The 20,640-nt window shown below is 40.5% G+C and overlaps 3 protein-coding genes across 3 annotated transcripts in view; 2 read left to right on the top strand and 1 right to left on the bottom strand.

Moving 5' to 3' along the window:
- Positions 1 to 2,880: 2,880 nt before the first annotated feature.
- Positions 2,881 to 5,256, bottom strand: dynlrb1 (dynein, light chain, roadblock-type 1). The gene is made up of 4 exons (XM_026349174.1): positions 5,128 to 5,256; positions 4,765 to 4,840; positions 3,981 to 4,148; positions 2,881 to 3,519 (listed from the first exon to the last, which is right to left on the bottom strand). The coding sequence occupies exons 1-4, from the start codon at positions 5,128 to 5,130 to the stop codon at positions 3,476 to 3,478; spliced, it is 291 nt and encodes a 96-aa protein (XP_026204959.1). The 5' UTR covers positions 5,131 to 5,256; the 3' UTR covers positions 2,881 to 3,475.
- Positions 5,257 to 6,405: 1,149 nt separating this feature from the next.
- ssuh2.1 (ssu-2 homolog, tandem duplicate 1) lies at positions 6,406 to 16,549 on the top strand. The gene is made up of 12 exons (XM_026349162.1): positions 6,406 to 6,493; positions 11,117 to 11,212; positions 11,314 to 11,398; positions 11,524 to 11,653; positions 12,374 to 12,434; positions 13,552 to 13,676; positions 13,744 to 13,806; positions 14,110 to 14,189; positions 14,709 to 14,801; positions 14,900 to 15,005; positions 15,215 to 15,322; positions 15,552 to 16,549. Exons 1-12 carry the CDS (start codon positions 6,469 to 6,471, stop codon positions 15,684 to 15,686), a joined length of 1,107 nt encoding a protein of 368 aa, XP_026204947.1. The 5' UTR covers positions 6,406 to 6,468; the 3' UTR covers positions 15,687 to 16,549.
- Positions 16,550 to 17,769: 1,220 nt separating this feature from the next.
- The window catches only part of si:dkey-49n23.1 (semaphorin-3D), a 73,593-nt gene continuing 70,722 nt past the window's right edge, over positions 17,770 to 20,640 (top strand). Inside the window, exon 1 of the mRNA XM_026349149.2 lies at positions 17,770 to 17,888. The gene's annotated coding sequence lies outside the window, so the exon portion shown is untranslated. The remainder of the gene's footprint in view (positions 17,889 to 20,640) is intronic.

Below are 20,640 nucleotides of genomic sequence, written 5' to 3'. Positions count from 1 at the left end.
AGAGCAATAACAGTACTGTAGTAGAGCAATAACAGTACTGTAGTAGAGCAATAACAAGTACTGTAGTAGAGCAATAACAAGTACTGTAGTAGAGCAATAACAAGTACTGTAGTAGAGTAATAACAGTACTGTAGTAGAGCAATAACAGTACGACTGTAGTAGAGCAATAACAGTACTGTAGTAGAGCAATAACAGTACTGTAGTAGAGCAATAACAAGTACTGTAGTAGAGCAATAACAGTACTGTAGTAGAGTAATAACAGTACTGTAGTAGAGCAATAACAAGTACTGTAGTAGAGCAATAACAGTACTGTAGTAGAGCAATAACAGTACTGTAGTAGAGCAATAACAGTACGACTGTAGTAGAGCAATAACAAGTACTGTAGTAGAGCAATAACAAGTACTGTAGTAGAGCAATAACCGTACTGTAGTAGAGCAATAACACGTACTACTGTAGTAGAGCAATAACCGTACTGTAGTAGAGCAATAACACGTACTACTGTAGTAGAGCAATAACCGTACTGTAGTAGAGCAATAACCGTACTGTAGTAGAGCAATAACGGTACTGTAGTAGAGCAATAACGGTACTGTAGTAGAGCAATAACAAGTACTGTAGTAGAGCAATAACAGTACTGTAGTAGAGCATCAACAGTACTACTGTAGTAGAGCAATAACAGTACTGTAGTAGAGCAATAACAAGTACTGTAGTAGAGCAATAACAGTACTGTAGTAGAGCATCAACAGTACTACTGTAGTAGAGCATCAACAGTACTACTGTAGTAGAGCAATAACAGTACTGTAGTAGAGCAATAACAAGTACTGTAGTAGAGCAATAACAATACTGTAGTAGAGCAATAACAGTACTGTAGTAGAGCAATAACAAGTACTGTAGTAGAGCAATAACAATACCGTAGTAGAGCAATAACAGTACCGTAGTAGAGCATCAACAGTACCGTAGTAGAGCATCAACAGTACCGTAGTAGAGCAATAACAGTACCGTAGTAGAGCATCAACAGTACTGCTGTAGTAGAGCATCAACAGTACGGCTGTAGTAGAGCATCAACAGTACTGCTGTAGTAGAGCATCAACAGTACTGCTGTAGTAGAGCATCAACAGTACTGTAGTAGAGCAATAACAAGTACTGTAGTAGAGCAATAACAAGTACTGTAGTAGAGCAATAACAGTACTGCTGTAGTAGAGCAATAACAGTACCGTAGTAGAGCATCAACAGTACTGCTGTAGTAGAGCATCAACAGTACGGCTGTAGTAGAGCATCAACAGTACGACTGTGGTAGAGCATCAACAGTACTGTAGTAGAGCATCAACAGTACTATTGTAGTAGAGCATCAACAGTATGACTGTAGTAGAGCATCAACAGTACGACTGTGGTAGAGCATCAACAGTACTGTAGTAGAGCATCAACAGTACTATTGTAGTAGAGCATCAACAGTATGACTGTAGTAGAGCAATAACAGTACTGCTGTAGTAGAGCACCAACAGTATGACTGTAGTAGAGCAATAACAGTACTGTAGTAGAGCAATAACAAGTACTGTAGTAGAGCACCAACAGTATGACTGTAGTAGAGCATCAACAGTGCTACTGTAGTAGAGCATCAACAGTGCTACTGTAGTAGAGCACCAACAGTATGACTGTAGTAGAGCATCAACAGTACTGCTGTAGTAGAGCATCAACAGTACTGCTGTAGTAGAGCAATAACAGTACTACTGTAGTAGAGCACCAACAGTACTACTGTAGTAGAGCATCAACAGTACTGCTGTAGTAGAGCAATAACAGTACTACTGTAGTAGAGCACCAACAGTACGACTGTAGTAGAGCATCAACAGTGCTACTGTAGTAGAGCATCAACAGTGCTACTGTAGTAGAGCACCAACAGTATGACTGTAGTAGAGCAATAACAGTACTACTGTAGTAGAGCATCAACAGTGCTAGAAGGAGCTCTACCACACGTCATTCCTCCCACTACAACTCGACTGTACATTATATCACTACAGTAACACAAACACACAGTGAATATGTAACTTCAGCTGTATACGTATTCAAATTCATACAACTGTCCTGGGAGGTCCTATGTACATTTTTGGTTCTTAATATATTGTTTCTGTTCCCTCTGCTGCTGTAAACTGGTGAATTTCCAAACCCTGGGATTAATAAGTCTATCTTATCTTATCTTCTAATCAAAGCTGCATATAGGGTCAAATAAAAGTGTCATGTTAAATTAAAGTCATATTTAAGTGATAACGCATCAATAATTATTAGTACTTTTATCATATTTATTGATAAGTTAGTGGAATCAGAATACTTTTGAAGCTGATGCTTCTGTACTTATACTTCAGTAAGATTTTGAACATTCCCCCTGATAAGTGGTCTGTGCCTATTTCTAATAATCCATGCCTGTATTTAATACTGTATAAGACATTTAACACTGTGTCACTATGTAATAACAGGAGATGATGCAACATTAATTGTCATTCCGAGCTTGTTGTAAATTTCACTTTTTATGCGGATGTCCCAGGTCTGTGTCCCAGGACCTCTTTAACAGCTCAAAAAACAATACACTGACTGCATTGGATGCTTCATAAATGTATGTGAAGTGGTTATGAACATGGGTTTATCATGTCATTGCTTCTCTTTGGTCTGCAAGAGTTAGGCTGTAAAACAAGATCAAATTCAGCAGATATTTCTCTGCTCTGTGGTCATATCGTTTGGATTTGGATTAAACGTATTCGAGTTCTGATAAAATTATAAAACATAATAATTATTTTCATCTTTGAGCTCTTTAGCACTTTTATATCACTACATTAAAACAACTAAAACTAAGTGCATACAATGTATAATACAAATGAAAACAAAAACACAAAGACCATTTTATATGTTTAATTTCTTAACTTGTTACAAATAACCAGCAGAAAGGCGGCATGGTAAGTGCAGTTTTTGTAGTGTAGTTCACTGCTCACCACTAAAATACTGTACTTCAATGTGTACTGCCAACAAAACAATAAATAATAATCCCAAAACCTAAGAGCTGAAAGGACATCTTTACACTTTCATATGTGCTGTGGCCACTCTCTCATCTGCTTTGCAAAAGTAGACAATTGGACTGGTCCAGTATGTGTGGCATAGATATTTTAACAGCTGTGCACTTCATATCATGTGCTAAAACAGCTATGAACTAAGCTTGGGGACATAACGCACAGTATACCCAGACAGGAGCCTGAACTGGAATGTTAAACAAGGAAAAATAGTAATTGGCCTGCAGAGGGATTGACTGTTGAATGGTTCATACATCTTGTCACTCAGTGAAGTTCATCCACCTTCAAATCCTGCCTTCACCGTTTTGGACAGCAAGTGCATATTGAGTTTCTGTTAAACAGGTTCTTCTGATTTAAGGAGACAAAATAAGTGTTTGGCTGTTTTAAATATGAAAGACAGACAAAGTAATGAGTTGGCGGCAGTTTCAGTCTGATGGGTTCTGAATGACGATCAAGAAATAGTCCTTATCTGTAAAGAAAAAGGAACAGTTAGAACAGGTTCACAGTTCTCCATGAAGAGCGAAGAAATTCACATTGTGGACGGACTTCTACAGCCACATTATTAGTTTCAGTTGTAGTTGGATCTCAGTCAGCCAATCCACTCCAATCTTTATAAAATACCAATTAGAAACCTGGTACATGTATACATGGAAACCAGCATTCTTCAGGAAAGATCTACCGGACCTGGGAAATCAGGTTTCTCTGACCCCCTACCCTGACTACAGTAACTAGGTATCTTTTTACTGACAGGTAAGAACTGAAGTAAGCTGACTCTAACCATGTTACCTAAGTGCATGTAAATGTAGTCACTTTTATTTTGATGAGAGCCTCCTCTTACTTCTATGAAGTTGTAGATGCTTTGGACTAAACATTCTTGAAGTACCTCTTGCCAGCTATGAAATTTTAAAAAAGCTTAAGTTCCCTCCTCACCCGGAGCAATCATGATCTCATTCTTCTTGGACCGCACACGAAGGAAGGTGAGGTCGTTCTGAGGGTCGATGTCTCGTACGGTGCTCCTGGCCTTCATCACCAACTGGTGGATCAGTCCTGCGTACTGCACAGTGCTGGAGTTGTCCAGAGTCGTCTTGATGGGGATTCCTGAAGGAAAAGATCAACAGAATTCAATTAGCAATCCTATAAATCCTATATATAACCTATAAATCGCTGCAGTCCTTTCACCCAAGTAAAAATATCAAACAGAATAGGATTGGAAACATGATTCATAATGTGATACAGATTTAAAATGCTTTTTTTATCTGTTTAAAATGTACATAGATGCAATTGCTGCAGTGTGCACATTCTTAAAGCACATTAAACCTTTTCCCTTATCACTAAGAAATTATTGACCTTTTTAATGTTAATGTTTCAAATTGTCTGTCTCCTACCTCACCATGCTTGGTTTCATTCAGTGCGTTTACACCCACTCAAGTAACCAGGTTACAGTCGGCTTTCTCTACTGTCATGTAAACGGGAAACCTGGTTACTGTAATCGGTCTATAGGATTAGAGAAACCTGGTTTCTGTGGTCTGGGAGTTATAATCCTGCAGACTTCTGTGAGATGAGATGAGATGACTGTTACACTAGAATCAGTTTCACTTCTCGCGACTGTATAAGTATATATCATTATCTTTGAACCCGGGCTCTATAATACTATTATTGTGACCGCCTAGTGACTTTTGTACTATTATTTGTATTTATTTATAAGTTCTTTCACCTTCTGAATTGACGATGATGATTCCCTGCACTCCCTGCTGACTCTGGATCCTCTTCAGGGTTTCTTCTACTTCGGCCTGAAAGACGGAAACATGAATTAGCATTTAGCTGCTATAGTAACTGACACCCCACTGGAAGTCGTAGAACAAAATAAAAAAATAAATCATGGAACCAGCAGCTGTCCATTTACCGAGCAGCAGGACAAAAAGACAATTAACTAGGACAACGCCCGGCTAGCTTTAGCGGGCTAGCCCGGATTAACAATGTAATAAACTTCCTCTTGTAGAGCTACAAGTTAAAAACAGTCGCGCGGGAAATATGAACATATTTACTAAATACACACGAAGCAGTGATGGCAGCCTACCATTCTGAAAAGGTGAGAATAAACCTCAGAAATATAAATATAAGAGCTAACTGTTGTGTTGTGTTGCTGGGTGAAGACGACGGAGGTAAACTTCCGGTGCACGTCTTCTTCGTTAGTTCTGAGGACACCAAGCACTTGAAGCGCATTACTGCCACCTTCTGGCTTGGAGTGTGAACTACAACGTATTCCATTACACAATGATAATAAGAAGAAGAATCATAATCATAATAATAATAATAATCATCATCATCATCATCATCATCATCATCATCATCATAATAATAATCACTCTTTCATATTCCTTGAGGATCTACTTGTGGACAGATAGCTGCATTTATAGTGTTTCGTAATAGTTGGTTCTTAATAGGTTCCAAAACCTAGAACTCCATCTCCTGACATGCTCACAGTGTGGATCCGGTCCGGACTCTGAGGTCCTCTAGGACTTCAAGGCTTTTTTCAGAGCAGCACAAAACTAAAGCAACTTTTAGATTTCATGCTCTGTGTGTATTTAGTGATTTATTGTATTTGTGTTTAAAAGGTTAGTTCTATGTGTTGTATAGTTTTAATGCATTTATTACATTATAATAATCTGTTTATTGACTAGTTTGAAGCTTCTTGAATCTGATGTATGTAAACAATGTGGGCGCGGTCTGAAGCTGCGTCAAGTTAGACACAAAAGTCCAAGCAGAGACAGGAAGTGCAGATGGATTTCCTTCAAATTAAATCTGTAGACAAACTGGATGAGCCTGGATAAGGAAAAAAAGTTTTACTCAAGATAAAACAAAACAAAACACAGTATCCTAATTGATTAGGTAAATTCAACTTCAAATCACGAAAATAAAAACAGGGGTTTTATTAATGGATTTATATGATCCATTAACTCACATTATAACTGTATTTTTCTCTACAGTTAGTAGATTAAAATACAGTTATTAAAGTTTTTTATGATGCAGAATATCCTGAGTAGGAAAACTACATTTACTCAAGTGACCAGGTTTTGTGGTAGTTGAAGCTTACTGGATTTAGTTTAGGACACAATGTTAAAACGAATAAATGTTGATTACCTAATAACGTGAAATGTAGTGGCGAAAGACCAGACTATATGGTAGCAATAAGTACAAATAATGTAGTAAAACGTTGAAGTATAATTCGTTTTAAGTTCTCCAGTCCGTGTAATTTGTTGTTTTTCACTAGTCTGTAAGTGCGATGATGCGTCACATCGAGGCTTTAATTGTGAAAGTCCTAACCGGAAACGGGTTTTAATTGTTGCAGCCATAACTCGGATCATAAACATCGTCACGTTTCAGTTTGTTCCCAGTCAGCGAGCAAAGCAGCAGAGAAATGGACAATAAGGAAGAAGATCTGGGTGAGTTAGCAGCTTTTACATCTTCATGTGAGAAGTCTGCTTTCTTTAGCAGCTTTAGAAGAAGTTTGAAGCACACACACACACACACGCACACACACACACACACACACTCACACAAACACAAACACTGGTTTAGTGAAGTGGAAACCAGTCAGTCACACACTGGTTTGAAGTCCAGTCATTTTGTGAAAAGCTCAGATGGATGTTCTTATTTAGGACAGGTTCAGGACCCAGGTGTATTCCAGGTGTATTCCAGGTGTATTCCAGGTGTATTCCAGGTGTTTTCCAGGAAGTTGTCAGCTGACCTGTGACAAACATGTGGCTAAAGTTTAATGTTGTGAATGTGAATTTGTAAAAAGGAGTTGTTCTCTGCTATTTAGTGATGCTGCTTGGTGCAGTAACCTGAGCAGGACTCCGTCAGTGTCTAAGGACCGGTTGTTAATTCAGCTACACATGAAACAGAGGAAACTGGACCTCAGTCCTCGTTAGGAGACATGTTGGAGTGCAGAAGATGAAGTGCACACGATCCTAAGTCGGACCCTCCTGTTTATTACTGAGAGCCAAATCAACAAGTGTAATGACAGTAACATTAATGAATTTCAACAATAAACTCAGCTTTTCTGCTGCATTACAACTTTTTTATTTATATTTTGTTGTAATTTCACTTCTTCAGTTTGTAGTTTAGGAAAGTTTGAACTTCAGTAGCTCAACCAGATTTCTCTGTATTTCTTTTTTTAATCTCATTAACATCTTCATGTCGTTTGAGGCCACGTGTGCAGACTGTGACGTGAAACTTTAGCTTTATGATCTAAATTGTGATTCTTTTATTAAAGAAGTATTGATTGACTGTGTAAGTGTTGCAGCTGTTAACTGGACTTCTAACAGGAGAAACAGTTCGTCTCCAGCTCTGACACAGGTCTGTAGTTAAAGTCACTGCTAACCGAGCTTCTCTATAAGTTCAGTGTATTTCAGGGTAAGAGTATTTTGGATTCATTGTCCAGTCAGTAATCAGGTTTGGCTTTGTTCTCACATTCCTTCGCCCCCTCCCTCGCTCTCTTTATTTTTTTGTCTTAATGACTTTATCTTCCTCCCTCCTTCTTTCCCTCGTGCTGTTCTCACACTCCGTCCATCTCAACCCAGATCTTTGTGGGGAAACACCTTCTCGCTGATATTTTTATCCCCCAGCCAGAGGTATTGTGTACAGTGTGACATAAGTTCACTGACTCTGTTGTATTTTTATCTGCCAGGCAGCAGAGACTCAAAGAAAACACGCTGGATATGAAAAACACTCGGAGGACTCGCTATTGTCGGGTTGTTAAGAAAGTATTTGTGTCCAGCAAAATTGTGACGCACATGTTAAATAGCTGCATGGTGCCTCGGAAGTGCCTCTATCAATGCACCATTGTGTATATTTATGTAAGATGGTTGTATAAGAACATATTGGTGTAATATTACAGTAGGTGAGGAGACTTGAGGATGGGTGTTTGGTCAGGGACATTAAAAACCAGACTAGAATCTTTTATCTCTATTTGGTCTAATGGATCTGTTCACTAGATAAAACAGCATGTGCTACAGGTTTATTAAAGTGCAGTGGCAGTGAAGTAACTGAGCTTCAGACAGAGATGTTTAGATTACACATCAGCTTATTTCTCTCCTCACATTATATTTAGCATTACCTCTAGTCCATAGCAATTTATTCTGAGAGTTTAGCTCGTATCGTGCAGTAGATCCCTGCTGACCGTGTCCGCGGAGAGTCAGTTCACCCTCAGCAGCAAGTCATCATCCACAGGACCGTTTCAGAGCTACCTACAGTGACCTGCAGCCTGTACACCGCTTTCATCCAGGGACAACTGGGATCAGCTCCAGCTGTATGCGAAGCTGCAGGTGGTCTGCAGCTCTGTTTAACTGTTGGTTCATATAGTTTATTCACCCTGAGCTAATACAGTAGTAACAACTGGAGCACAGCTCCATCAGAGGTGCTGGTCACATCCTCTGTTCACTAACTGTCTCCACCTCTCTGAGTTACACTGATACTTGCTGCTGAAGCCTCTCTCTGTGGACAAGGCCACTGGGGATCTGAGGTAACGCCAAAGGTAGCTCTACAGAAACGTAAGGAGCCAAAGACTTATATAATAATAATAGTGTAAGAATAATGTAATTTACATAGAGCTGGAACTCATTTTTCAGATTTATTAATCTACCACTTAATTTCACACAATATCACTTGTTTTAGCTATAAAATGTAAGAACTAAGCTTCATGGAGGTCAGTTTGCTTATTTTATTGAACAGTCAGGTTGTGGATGGATAAAAGTGTTTAATTACCTGGTGATATGATGCGTATCCTGAGAAAGTGACAACTCAATATAATACAGTATATTAGGATTTTTAGAAAATCAAATTTGAGGAAAACTGTCACAGTATAAAGAACACAACAAACTTCCAACATACATAACATACATAACATACATAACACTACCATGTAGATGTCTGGGGTTTAAACACAACAAAAGATGAATGAATCTTTGCGTGGATAAGGATCCGATGCTCTTTACACTTCTGGAGTGATTTGGATGTGGAGCAGCCACTTGATGTTACATACAGTATCTGCAGTTGAATTCCACCTGTAACCTGAATGACTCGATGTACAGCTGTGGGTTTAGCCACCTCCTGACAGAAGAGGTGGCTTTTGTATCACGTCAGTGGAAAGTCCCACATTTACAATCGAGGCTGTTTAAATAACTCTTGTAAAGTTTACTCTGTAAGGTTGGTTTCTCTATAACGTGTCACTTGGTTTTATCATGAGTCTGAACTGATTTGTCAAACTGCTGCTGTGTTTCCAACATCAGCGTTTGTGCTTAATTCAAAGGAAACCTTGTTTTTCTAGATGTTCCATGTGTTTTTGAACAAATATATTCTGCACAGTTTTAACTGAGTCCTTACACGTGTTTATTACATTTATCATTTTATTATCTGCAGCTTGTTTAATCAGTACACAGCAGCGTTAGTCAAAGTCAAACACTGAGCTTTTATCAGAGTGCTTTATTTACAGGAGCCACATGGATCCAAAGATTTGACAAATGCATTGTGGGTAGAAATAGTTTGTTGAGTCTGTCCTGAAGTGCGTTCATTACTATTGTGTCACTGTCAGAGCGTAGATAAGATTTTCTGTGATTTATCTCCCATTTTACCTGAACACCTCCCAGATATGTTGAGATAAGACGCTCTGTTTTTGTTCAAGTGCAGAAGCAGCGGTAAATCAATGTTTCCTCGAATCATGGGGAGTCAGAAAAGGAGGCATGGCGATGCGCATGCATGTGTTGGTGCCAAGGAGTGAGTGTGTCTCACTCAGTCTGCTGCCCACCTGCTCCGAGCAGGGCGACAGATCAATGTACCTTAAGATAAAGGTCGACATAAAGTAATGACTTTATTTGCTGAAGGCAAGGTTTTCCCCATTTGTCTCCACTTCTTTGTCCACATTAAATTATTATTTATACTTCTACATAGTTATTTTCACTGTTAACAGAAACATAGTCACAGTTGAACGTTAGCTGTATTTGGCTGCCAGAAAGAGACAAAAAAAAACTGAGTCTGGAAAGTGTTTTACCAAACAGAGTATTGGGACCTGGAGAATAAACTGTTGAGAATAAACCTTTTTTTTTATTCTTTTAAGAATGAATTTACCAGGTTTAGAGCATGTGATTCTATAATGTGATTCTATAATGTGATTCACTGCAGGTGAACTGGTGAAACTGTGCTTCAGAACAGTTTTTAGAAACAAGGACATTATTATAACACAGTGTGGTAAGATATGGACTTTGAATTGCTAAAAATTGCATCTATCCAAAAGACGTAATCACATGAACTGCATGAGAACACAAGTAGACGGTAAAGGACAAATGCAGAAGCTGGATGCTTACACCTGTACATACATAGACGCTCCAGCACCTGGTGGTTTCTCCTTCTGAACAGACTTTAATTTTGAAAAGTTTATTCTTGACTAACATATGAGTCACATTTTGGCACCTGGTATTTATTGAAAATGACAGGCTGGTTTGTAAAAGTCTAGAAAGAGATAAGAGGAGGACTGTTGTAAAACCACATTAGTGAGCTTCATGGGTTAATCTGCCCACTCAGAGGGGTGAACTGCTGCATGTAGTAAATTACTGCAGTGATACACACTCCTGCTAATGAGCCTTCAGTCAACTTATTGTGACCTGTTGTCTTGACGCTCAGTTTCCTGACAGCCGCTCTGAAAGAATGCATCCTCCCTTCCTGCCACGCTGACAGGAAAACTGTCCACCCCTTGTCAGCATGTTGCAGAGGACACAGAGATGATTTCTATTGTTTGTACATGAAAATCGAAGAAAGTGTTGTTAAAGTGTTCTGTGTGTCTGAATTAAATGTAAATCTTAACAGAACTTTGAAGAACTCAGCAAAAGACTTTTTCTTACCTAAGTATAAAAACACACAGCCATTAAAAAAAAAACATTTTCAGCATTTTTATCATGTGAAAATTCACATTGTGCAGATAAAAGGTTGGGTGAACGGTGCAGCAAGACAGAAATATCAGTACGTCATCTACTGTAATGAGCTGAGACACAGGAACAACCTTTTCTTCTCAGGTGAATTTGATCCAAACATACCAGAGGAGGGACCGTCGACACCCCCTCCCGGCTGGCTGGATGACATACACGGATACAAGGGTCACAAAGGAGGAGGTGAGGATTTTTTAGTTTCTGTTCTCACTTGTTCCCCCCCCCCCCCCCCCCCCGACCTTCATCGTCTTTATTTCTCTGCTTATGTTAATGTCTGTGTCCAGAGGATGATAACCCACTGTACCCACCTCCCCCTGCCTACACCCCCCAGCCTGAACTCAACAGGAACACTCTGGTGCCCAATATCAAGTAAAATTTCAAAGTTCTTTGCTGATAATTCTGTGCTTTATCTCATGTTTCTGGAGATTTTAAGTTTGAATATGAGGCCATGAGCCCCCCTACAGTATGTGTGTGTTAAATCTTTGTTTCTACAGAGTCCCCACAATATCAGAGGATATCGCCAGAGACGCCCTGCTCAAGTTTGTGGAATCCAAATGGACGTACAGCTCCAAACCTGCCAGGAACCTCACCTTCAAAGAGTTGAAAACCATCACTGTGTACAGGGTAGGAGAGGGTCTACTGCCCTAATAGATGGATGAACACGTTATCTTGAGCCTATTTCTTATGGAGTTACAAAAAAAATGTACATGCATTTGACTTTTTAACAGAAGAAACATGTATTTAACAAACCAATAGCAAAATATGATAAACTGTGTGAAAGCTAAAAAAAAAACATGAATAATGCTAATTTCTCACATTTAAACATTTTCTAATACTTTTTAAAAATGTTGGCCAATGAGTTTCTAGGATGGCTCCACTAATCCTAACCCATATATATACAAGAGAACAGCGTTTGAATAGCTGTCCACTGTAGTGACCTCTATGCCTGAAAGGGTTAATGAAATAATTAATACAATGAAGAACTTATTCGTGAAGTTTCCTCACTGACAGACTGCTGGGTTCTGATATTCTCTTTGCAGTTGGGCTTCAACAGAAGCTTGTTGTTCTCCTCTATGTTTATTTTCACTGACTGTGAGGAGCCGACACTGAATGTGTTAAACAACACCTGAACTCAGATCTGACTGTTCTAGTTAGAGCCACAGTTTGGATATGAAGCAGGTTTTTGACACAGTATTAATACGGTGTTGGTCCTGCACCAAAACATGTTGCTGCAGTTGATCATTTCATAATTGCACTGAAAAGCAATTCACCTCAATTACAAGATTACACACGTTGCAAGATGATGCTGAGTTGATCTCTGATTGTCTGTTTCTGCCTTTGCAGTATCGACTGGAGACCTACACTGAGACCAGAACCAGCGCCTGGCAGTTTGAACCCTACAATGGTACAACTTCACTCTGACCTAACAACTTTCTGATAACATGCACTCTTTTCACTATCTGTTAGATCCACTTCTCTTACAATGGAGGGAAGCAGTCTATAAAACAAATGTCACCACGCATCAAGTCCAGTATTTGTGCTGCAGGATGTTGTTCAGCTTGAGAGTGTAATTTCATGATTATCACGTTTGGCAGATCAAACAGTAAGTTGATTAATCTGAGTCCATTCAACCAACTAGAATTACTACATCGTTGTGAATCAGTGAAAGTAGTTTACACACGTCTTACACACAAGTTTGTCCAGAAGTCCAAACAGATGTTTGTGCCAGATGTAATGAAATTCCCTCCAAGTGTTTCACAGATAAAACATTAATAAGAATAGGACATACATGAGGTCATATTGACATTGACCTTTGACCTTTTACCACCAAAATCTAGTCAGTTCAAGTGGCAATTTGTGCTAAATCTGAATTCATTTTGTGAACAGAACCTTTGTGAATGTGTAGCAGCAGCAACATTTTGAACCGGAGCACATGGAACAGCACTGTGCACGTAACAGAGTTAAAAACAACAGAGCGAAGCAAATCTGAAGAAAAACAGGGGAAGAAGAGAGAAAACATAACAAATCTGAACATGATATCATGAAATTATGCTCTTAAATGGAAAAACTATGTTGTTGAATTGATGTTTTACTGAGCAGCACTTTGTTTATTTGTATCTGTCTTCTTGGATACCAGAGACTTGGCTGCAAACCTTCATCCACCGCTGAGAGAAGCTCTTATTTCTAAGTCTGTCTGTGTTCAGCTCTGTTTTTGAAATAATAGTCTTTTTTTACTTTCAGCAGCATCCGAGCTGTTGCTGCTTCACTTTAAAGGTTTCCACTGGCATGTCTGCAGGTTGCAGTTTGTGAATACGTTTCACAGTGTGTTCGGACGTATGTTGATCTGTTTAGTCAGCAGGCAGTTTTACACCTTACAGAGAGGAGGCAGGTTGTTTCTGTGGTTTGTGATCAGCACAGCTTCAACACTTGTTACAGATTTAACAGCTTTACCTGGCTGTGTGGGGCTCCATCGCTTGTGCTCCACCCTACTATACAAAAGTAGTTTGTTTTTCTTCAAACAGGACAGATGGTCGATGGTCCTCAGTACGGTACGAGCCCGCCACCATGGGACATCCCAGTGTCGATGCCCCAGAGATACACCGACGTGGTGGAGAAAGTCCGCGTGCCTCACTCTTCCTTTGTGAAGGTACAGAGTCAAACCATTTCCTTATTGTTGTTGTTTTATGTTAAAGTGACACGGATCTGTGTTTTAGATGTGTCACCATTGCAACGGCTGTGGGAAAACTCGGTGTGTTGCCTGCAGCGGTAGAGGCCAGGTAAGAAGGATCATACTCCACCTGAATATACAGTTCTACATAATACAGTATGAAAAAATGCACGATGCAGGAGGTCACACGGTTTGTTTGGATTTCAGTTAGTTTTATTTGCAGCTGATGTGATGTCTTAATTTTCATTTTCATTTCATTTTACGCTATTGTTGAACTTATTCCGTTTACGCTCTGCATGATGACTCAGAAGCTAGAAATAGAAAATATTTGTCTAATTACAACATGTTTTCTTATGGTAAAACCATTCATCATTGAGCTGGATATGAATCAAAGGCTCATTTCATTTTACAGAAGCGCTGTACTTTCTGCCACGGTCATGGTCGTACCAGGAAGAAGCGTTGCACCTCCTGTCATGGCCGCGGTCGCAGGAAGTGAGAGTCTGCCCGCTTCCTCTTCTGTCTCCTTGACTGAATTTCCTTCTTCTTCTTGCTAATGCGTGGTTGGACCTGTCATTGCAAAGAGTAGGAAAAACAGTTTGAGAATCACAAGAACTGTCAACTGTGGACATCTGGACTCAGTGTTAGAACTGCAGTCATCAGATGCTCAGACGTAAAGAGTCATGTCCTCACAATTCCACAGTGCAGCGAGTGAGGAGTTCACATTTGGTTAATGCAGTTCTTTATCATTACATCTTCTCTTTCCTTGGCCACTGGGAGAAACATGAGGAGGCAACAGGAGCGAGACAGAAAGCGCTGCCCCACACGTTCAGAATAAAATACTAATGAAGTTATGAAATGCTCAGTGGAAGGATCCACTTTGCTTCTAGACTTTCTTCTTGCTTTACTTTCTACGTCTTGGACTACTTCTCTGCTCAGATTCTTTTGCTTTATATTTAACCATAATGCTAATGTGAGTCCAGGCTGGAGAGTAAATAAGCCTCACTCCTCTAGGTGTACCTCCTGTCACGGACACGGCCATAAGACCTGCACTGTTTGTCACGGCAACCAAAACCTCATGCATTTCATCCTGCTCACTGTCACATGGTACGTTAAAGCTATACACAACTCAGCCCTGCTCAGCATCAGTCAAACCTCTTCTTCTTCATGTCATTTAGTGTGTTTTGGTGTGTGTTTGTGTGCAGGAAGAACAACGTCGAAGATTATATCCCAGACCGTCAGCCTGACTTCCCTGACAAGAAGTTTGAGAAAGTGACAGGAGATCCTTTCTTCATCGATGAGAATGTTCTGGTAAAGGTCCTGTAGCTCAGATCCTGATTAGCTGAAACCACAACAGCTGCAGCTCAACTAGAAATTTAGTGAACAAACATATAATAAGTCCATAACAAGAACAGAACACGGTACAAGAAGAAAACAGTATGTGCACACGGTCAACAGTGGGCCTTGATCGTCCATCAGTGAGGAATAAAAGCCTGTTTCCCCCTATTGTTTCTTTCCAGGTGTACCCTATCCAGGGTTTCCCCGATCAGGAGATCTGTGATGTTTCTACAAAACTGATTAACGAACACCTTAATCGCTTCAGTTCCACCAGCCGCATCCTGCAACAGGTACAAACACACAAATATACACAACTGTTGTAAAGTAGCTGCAGAGAGATGCAGTGTTCTACTCTGGACACTGGAGGTCAGTGTCCCTCTAATGTGTACCTTATCACAGCTTACAGAGTAAATAAAAACCTCATGAGATTCACTTTAGCTGAGAAATCAGCTTCTTACATGTGACGTCTACAGTACAGGTTGGACATGTACAGTGCTTCCTTTTTGTTTCTCTCTGCAGCGTCAGACCATCGAGCTGGTGCCCCTGACACACGCCTATTACTCTTACAGCGGAAAAGATTACAGCTTCTTCGTCTATGGAATCGAGAACAAAGTTTTTACCTCCAAATATCCGTCCGCGTGTACAATTTTATAAATAGCACACTGTTAACACATCTTATCCCATTGTCCTGAACGTGTTTGTTAGAGGGCAGCAGGTTGGTAAAGCTGTACATATAATATGATGTACCTACAGTACAGCTGGGGACTAGATGTGCATCAATTACTATTATATATTTAACATATATACATGGCCGACCAGTGGATTTGAACCGACTAGCTGTGAAGTGACGGTGCTAACCACCCCACCACCAACTCTACACCACGGTGCCACACATGTTGTAACTGTTCATAATTTTAATTCAAATATATCTTTAGCTGCCACACAAACACACCAGATGCAGTTTGTGGTTCAGCGTTTTACCAAAGGACACATTGATAGGTGGATGGAGGAGCTGCCTCCTGAACCACAGTCGACCAGAAGCTGTTCACATTTGATGTTAATGACACGATGAACCAGAGAAATGATCAACTCGTGGTTGACTTCCTTCATGTCACCCCACACAAAAAAAAAGAGTGAATCATGAAGATTGAAGGAATATTTCAACACGTGTGAGATGATATTTAGTGATTTTATTATTCTCTTTTCTGTTTCACCTGTTACTAAAACCAAAAATTTTCTTCTGTGTGTTTTTCTTTTTCCTTTTTGATAAAAGTGCCAAATTTCTCCTTATGAATGTAAAATACTTTAAAATACTATAAAGGTTTGTGAGTCAATGTAAAATGTATAAATGCTGTTTTGGACACAGTTAAATCTCATACACATTTTTCTATATTGATGTAAAGAGAACATATAAATGTTCGTCTGTATCTCTATATCTGTATACTACACCAATACTGCAGTATATAAACAGTCTGGACACCTTCTATTAGTTCCTGTTATTAAAGTATTAAAGGATATGTGTTGTTTCGTGTCGTGCTCTGTTTCCTCTGTTTGACTTGATCTCTTTTAACTTATTTAAATTATTTTAGCCGGTGTTTTGCAGCTGGGCTTTTTCCTTTTTAATTCACCTCACACCAGCAAACAGTCCTATTCCTCTAGTGCGGTGATGTTAATGAAGATACTGTTAATACTGTATGTGGGTAAAGTTCCCATTGGCCTTTAACATGTTGTGACGTCGACACAGAATGAATCACAGCCTGTTGTTGATGTTTCAGGGCTGGATTAGAGCTGTGATCGAGCTTCGTAACCTTCCCGATATCAAGGCTTTGGTCTTTTTGTCCAGGGTTATGAATTATCTTTGATTTTTAGATGTCATTCAAAGGAACAGCACACGATGTTCAACAGTCAGGGACAAACTGTTTCTGTCAAGTGTTCTCAGATTAAATAAGAGAGATTATCTAAGTAGGTCGCAGAGCTCCGAAATGAGATGTTTTTGGATTTTGTTCATATTAAAATAGAAGATTCTCCTTTTGTTGGTCTGCAGCCTCTTACAGACGGGGTGGTGGTGTGTTAGAGACCCACCAGAGGGAGCTGTGGTTATAAATTAGAGACTGAGGACATCTCAGTAAGTTGACTGACACCATCTGCTGTGGGAAACTAGGACACACAGGAGCCAACAACTAATGAACCCAGTAGTCTTCACCTGGGTCACTGGCTGATATGTCTTCAGTATAATGTGGTGGATGTATGTTGAGCAGCTTTTTATCACAGAGGTAAGATGAGGCAAAAGTAAGTGAAACAAGAAGCACTGAGAAAATCACCTTTAAAAAGTGCTTTTAAAGAGATACTACTGTTTTAAATGCCTTTAGATATATTTCTACAACAAGTTGGACCCTAGTTTCACTGAAAGCACAAATTTAAGGTACTTAAGTATCGAGGTATTCCAATAGATGATTATTATTTTTATTTTTGTCATTAACTGTCATATTTATTTAAATATATATACTATTTATATATTTCTTTACCTACATTGCTATCTTTATGTTCAGATGCTCTACAAACAGTTCAGTTTATGACTGTAGTCTGATAATCTAACTAACAGATTGTGATTTGGGTCCGAGTCCGTAACAACTGGGGAGTCGGAGCTTCCGAGCAGCACTTGAAGGCAGCACCCGGCCCCCGGCTGAAGGAGTGGCTCCCTGTCTGTCCACATGTCCTCAGTTTGTTTATAGCGACCAGAGGCTCCAGGTGACCCGACACTGAACTGTCCGGCAGCCGCAGCATCACGTCCAGGATCCGGGGGAATAACCCAGAGAGCAGAGCTCCTCACCCCGCAGAGAGAGAGACCTCAGCCCGGTGAGTGTGGAGAAGGTTTTATTCTAAGACCCTGGTGGATGTTTCAGTCAGGGGGAAAAGTCAGGGGGGGACTGTGGTGAAGTGCTGCAGAGACCGGATCACTGAGATGTTCAGTCAGGAAAACAACATGACACCACCTCATTTAGTCTGTAACTGTTTTTTCTATATGAGATTTATTCATTTATTTATTTAAAGAGATCTACACAGTTGAATATTTATTTAAACTTGTTCAACTTGAGGACACACACACTATCTAATGAAATCCATCCTCCTGTCGGTCCCCACAGGAGGGTCTGTGGTCATTGAAGTGGCTCCAGGACTTCTCCTGTGGTCACTAACAATGTTTCCAGGCTCTTTGCAGAGGTTTTTGCTGCTTGTTGAGAAGTTTATATGAGACCTTGTCGGGACGCTGACGGGGCTCCAGGAGTTTTGGTGGTCGTGGGTTAAAGTCTTGGAGTGTTTGTGTGTGTTTTAATTGCTCTTGAGAACCTCCCAGGGATCTTTATGGAGATTGAGGTGGTTGAATTTGCATTTTGCTGACGTTTGATGGTCTAGTGGGGTCTTGTAGGATTTGTGGTCGTCCTTGAAAGACTTTGAGGTGTTCCAGCATTTCCTGAGACTTCTGGACGTCAGTGTGATGTTTCCACAGGTGTAGTCGACGGTTCATATCATCATTAGAGCTGCGTTCAGTGTTCCTCACATACACAGCTGTTCTGTTGATATCAGAACGTCCACTTCTGGAACACGGTGCTGTCTCTGACTAAAAGGTAAAAAGGACAGAGTGTCTCTGTCTCTGTGTCTCCGCTGTGAGTAAACCTCCCCCGATTGTCCCAGCTTTTCCTGTTATGGAGTTCAACACCCCCTTGTGTTGTACAGTCAGTGTGTGGGGCTGCTGTTTCCTGCCCTGTGTGTGTGTGTGTGTGTGTTGTTTTCCTGGCTGTACTGTGTCCTGTCGTGCAGTGACGCTGGTAAACAGCCACCTGTAGGATGTATGTGTTTACGTGCATATCTACATTTTACTGGGTACTTTAATATAACGATACTCCCACAAAGACTGAGTCAGTTTCAGTTTTACTTTAAAACCATCTTCAGGACGAAGCAGCTGACTGTCTCTTCCTGAACACAGGATAGAAACTGAACTGAACTCTCTCTTTATCATCAAATCACAGAGAAAATCTTCACATGAAGAAGCTTAAATGAGAAAATGTGTTAAAGTTTCATTTTTTCACACATTTCAATAAAACAGGTTCACGTCTCTCACTACACGTTAAATTAAAGCTGAAAGACGGAAATGTCTGTTTGACTTTGAATATTTTACACATGATGAATCCGTTGGACCTCGTCTTCCTGAAGCTGCTGTACCGTACCTGTACCTCTGTGGAGAGCTGGTTGGAGTCTATTGAACCTCTGTTCAGAGCTGGTTGGAGTCTATTGAACCTCTGTGGAGAGCTGGTTGGAGTCTATTGAACCTCTGTGGAGAGCTGGTTGGAGTCTATTGAACCTCTGTTCAGAGCTGGTTGGAGTCTATTGAAGCTACTTGACGCCCTCTCACTCAGTGTCCTCCGGTGGAGAGGATCGATAGAACCGCTTCATCTACACCACCCCTGAGTGAGTGTGGAAGAGGAAAAGTTAAACAGTGTGAACTGTTGAGCCCAAGTGGACGAGAATGAAGAGGAGGTTGTGGTGTAAAGGACGGCGGAGTAGTACAGTGGTACAACGGTACAACAGTACAGTGGTACAGTGGTACAACGGTACAACAGTACAGTGGTACAGTGGTACAACGGTACAGTGGTACAGTGGTACAACGGTACAGTGGTACAACGGTACAGTGGTACAGTGGTACAACGGTACAGCGGTACAGTGGTACAGTGGTACAACGGTACAGTGGTACAGTGGTACAACAGTACAGTGGTACAGTGGTACAACGGTACAGCGGTACAACGGTACAGTGGTACAACGGTACAGTGGTACAACGGTACAGTGGTACAGTGGTACAACAGTACAGTGGTACAACGGTACAGCGGTAGAGTGGTACAGTGGTACAACAGTACAGTGGTACAGTGGTACAGCGGTACAACGGTACAGTGGTACAGAGACGCAGACATCACTCAGCACTGTGGGGGTTTTGCATCACGTCACTCCATCACTAAAACCAACAAAGGCTCCACGTAAACGTCTTATCTGATGGCTGCCGGCCAAAGAGAAGTGAAGTTCAAAGCCGTCCTGGCTGCAGCGCTTTGGATCCGTATCACTTTCTCTTCTGATTGAGGTTTTGTTTTGGTGACTTGTCAACCTGGTAACTTTAACACAGAGTGAACTGAGCTGCTGTGAAATCTAATTATACATTTGGGAACAAAGCTGCATTCAGGTAATCAGGCTTCACCATGTTTGGAAACTGAATCTCCTCTGAGCCCATCAGATCACACCGTGAAGCAGCAGGTAACTGTTCCTCTATGTAGCCACTCCATGTCCCACTGACAAACACTACATGTTTATGACTCTGTGATTAAAAGACTTCAGATCCTCATGTTTCCAATCTGAAAAGTTAATTTTCTCCACAAAGACACACAGTGGACGGCCTCATTTATTTATCTTAATTCGAAACAAAACGTTTTTCCTCAGCATGAAGCCAAAAGAACCGCAGACGCGATGTTCTGGTGGAAACCGAGTGACTTATATCCAGCGTTTCCCTTTTGGCCTCGTTTCTCGAACGAGGTTTATTATGTTTGGAACATCAGGAATTTCTTACTGT

Source organism: Anabas testudineus, chromosome 5 (genome assembly GCF_900324465.2).
Source record: "Anabas testudineus chromosome 5, fAnaTes1.2, whole genome shotgun sequence".
NCBI lineage: Eukaryota > Metazoa > Chordata > Actinopteri > Anabantiformes > Anabantidae > Anabas > Anabas testudineus.
This window is presented reverse-complemented; position numbering and strand designations above follow the sequence as displayed.

Excerpts from the sequence above, each read along its gene's own strand:
- dynlrb1 (XM_026349174.1), bottom strand. Across the intron at positions 4,149-4,764 it reads CATCATCGTCAATTCAGAAG|GAATCCCCATCAAGACGACT; the intron begins GTGAAAGAACTT and ends CTTTTCCTTCAG. Across the intron at positions 3,520-3,980 it reads TGAGATCATGATTGCTCCGG|ATAAGGACTATTTCTTGATC; the intron begins GTGAGGAGGGAA and ends TTTTCTTTACAG.
- ssuh2.1 (XM_026349162.1), top strand. The coding sequence starts at position 6,469 with ATGGACAATAAGGAAGAAGATCTGG. Across the intron at positions 6,494-11,116 it reads CAATAAGGAAGAAGATCTGG|GTGAATTTGATCCAAACATA; the intron begins GTGAGTTAGCAG and ends TTTTCTTCTCAG. Across the intron at positions 15,006-15,214 it reads TCATCGATGAGAATGTTCTG|GTGTACCCTATCCAGGGTTT; the intron begins GTAAAGGTCCTG and ends GTTTCTTTCCAG.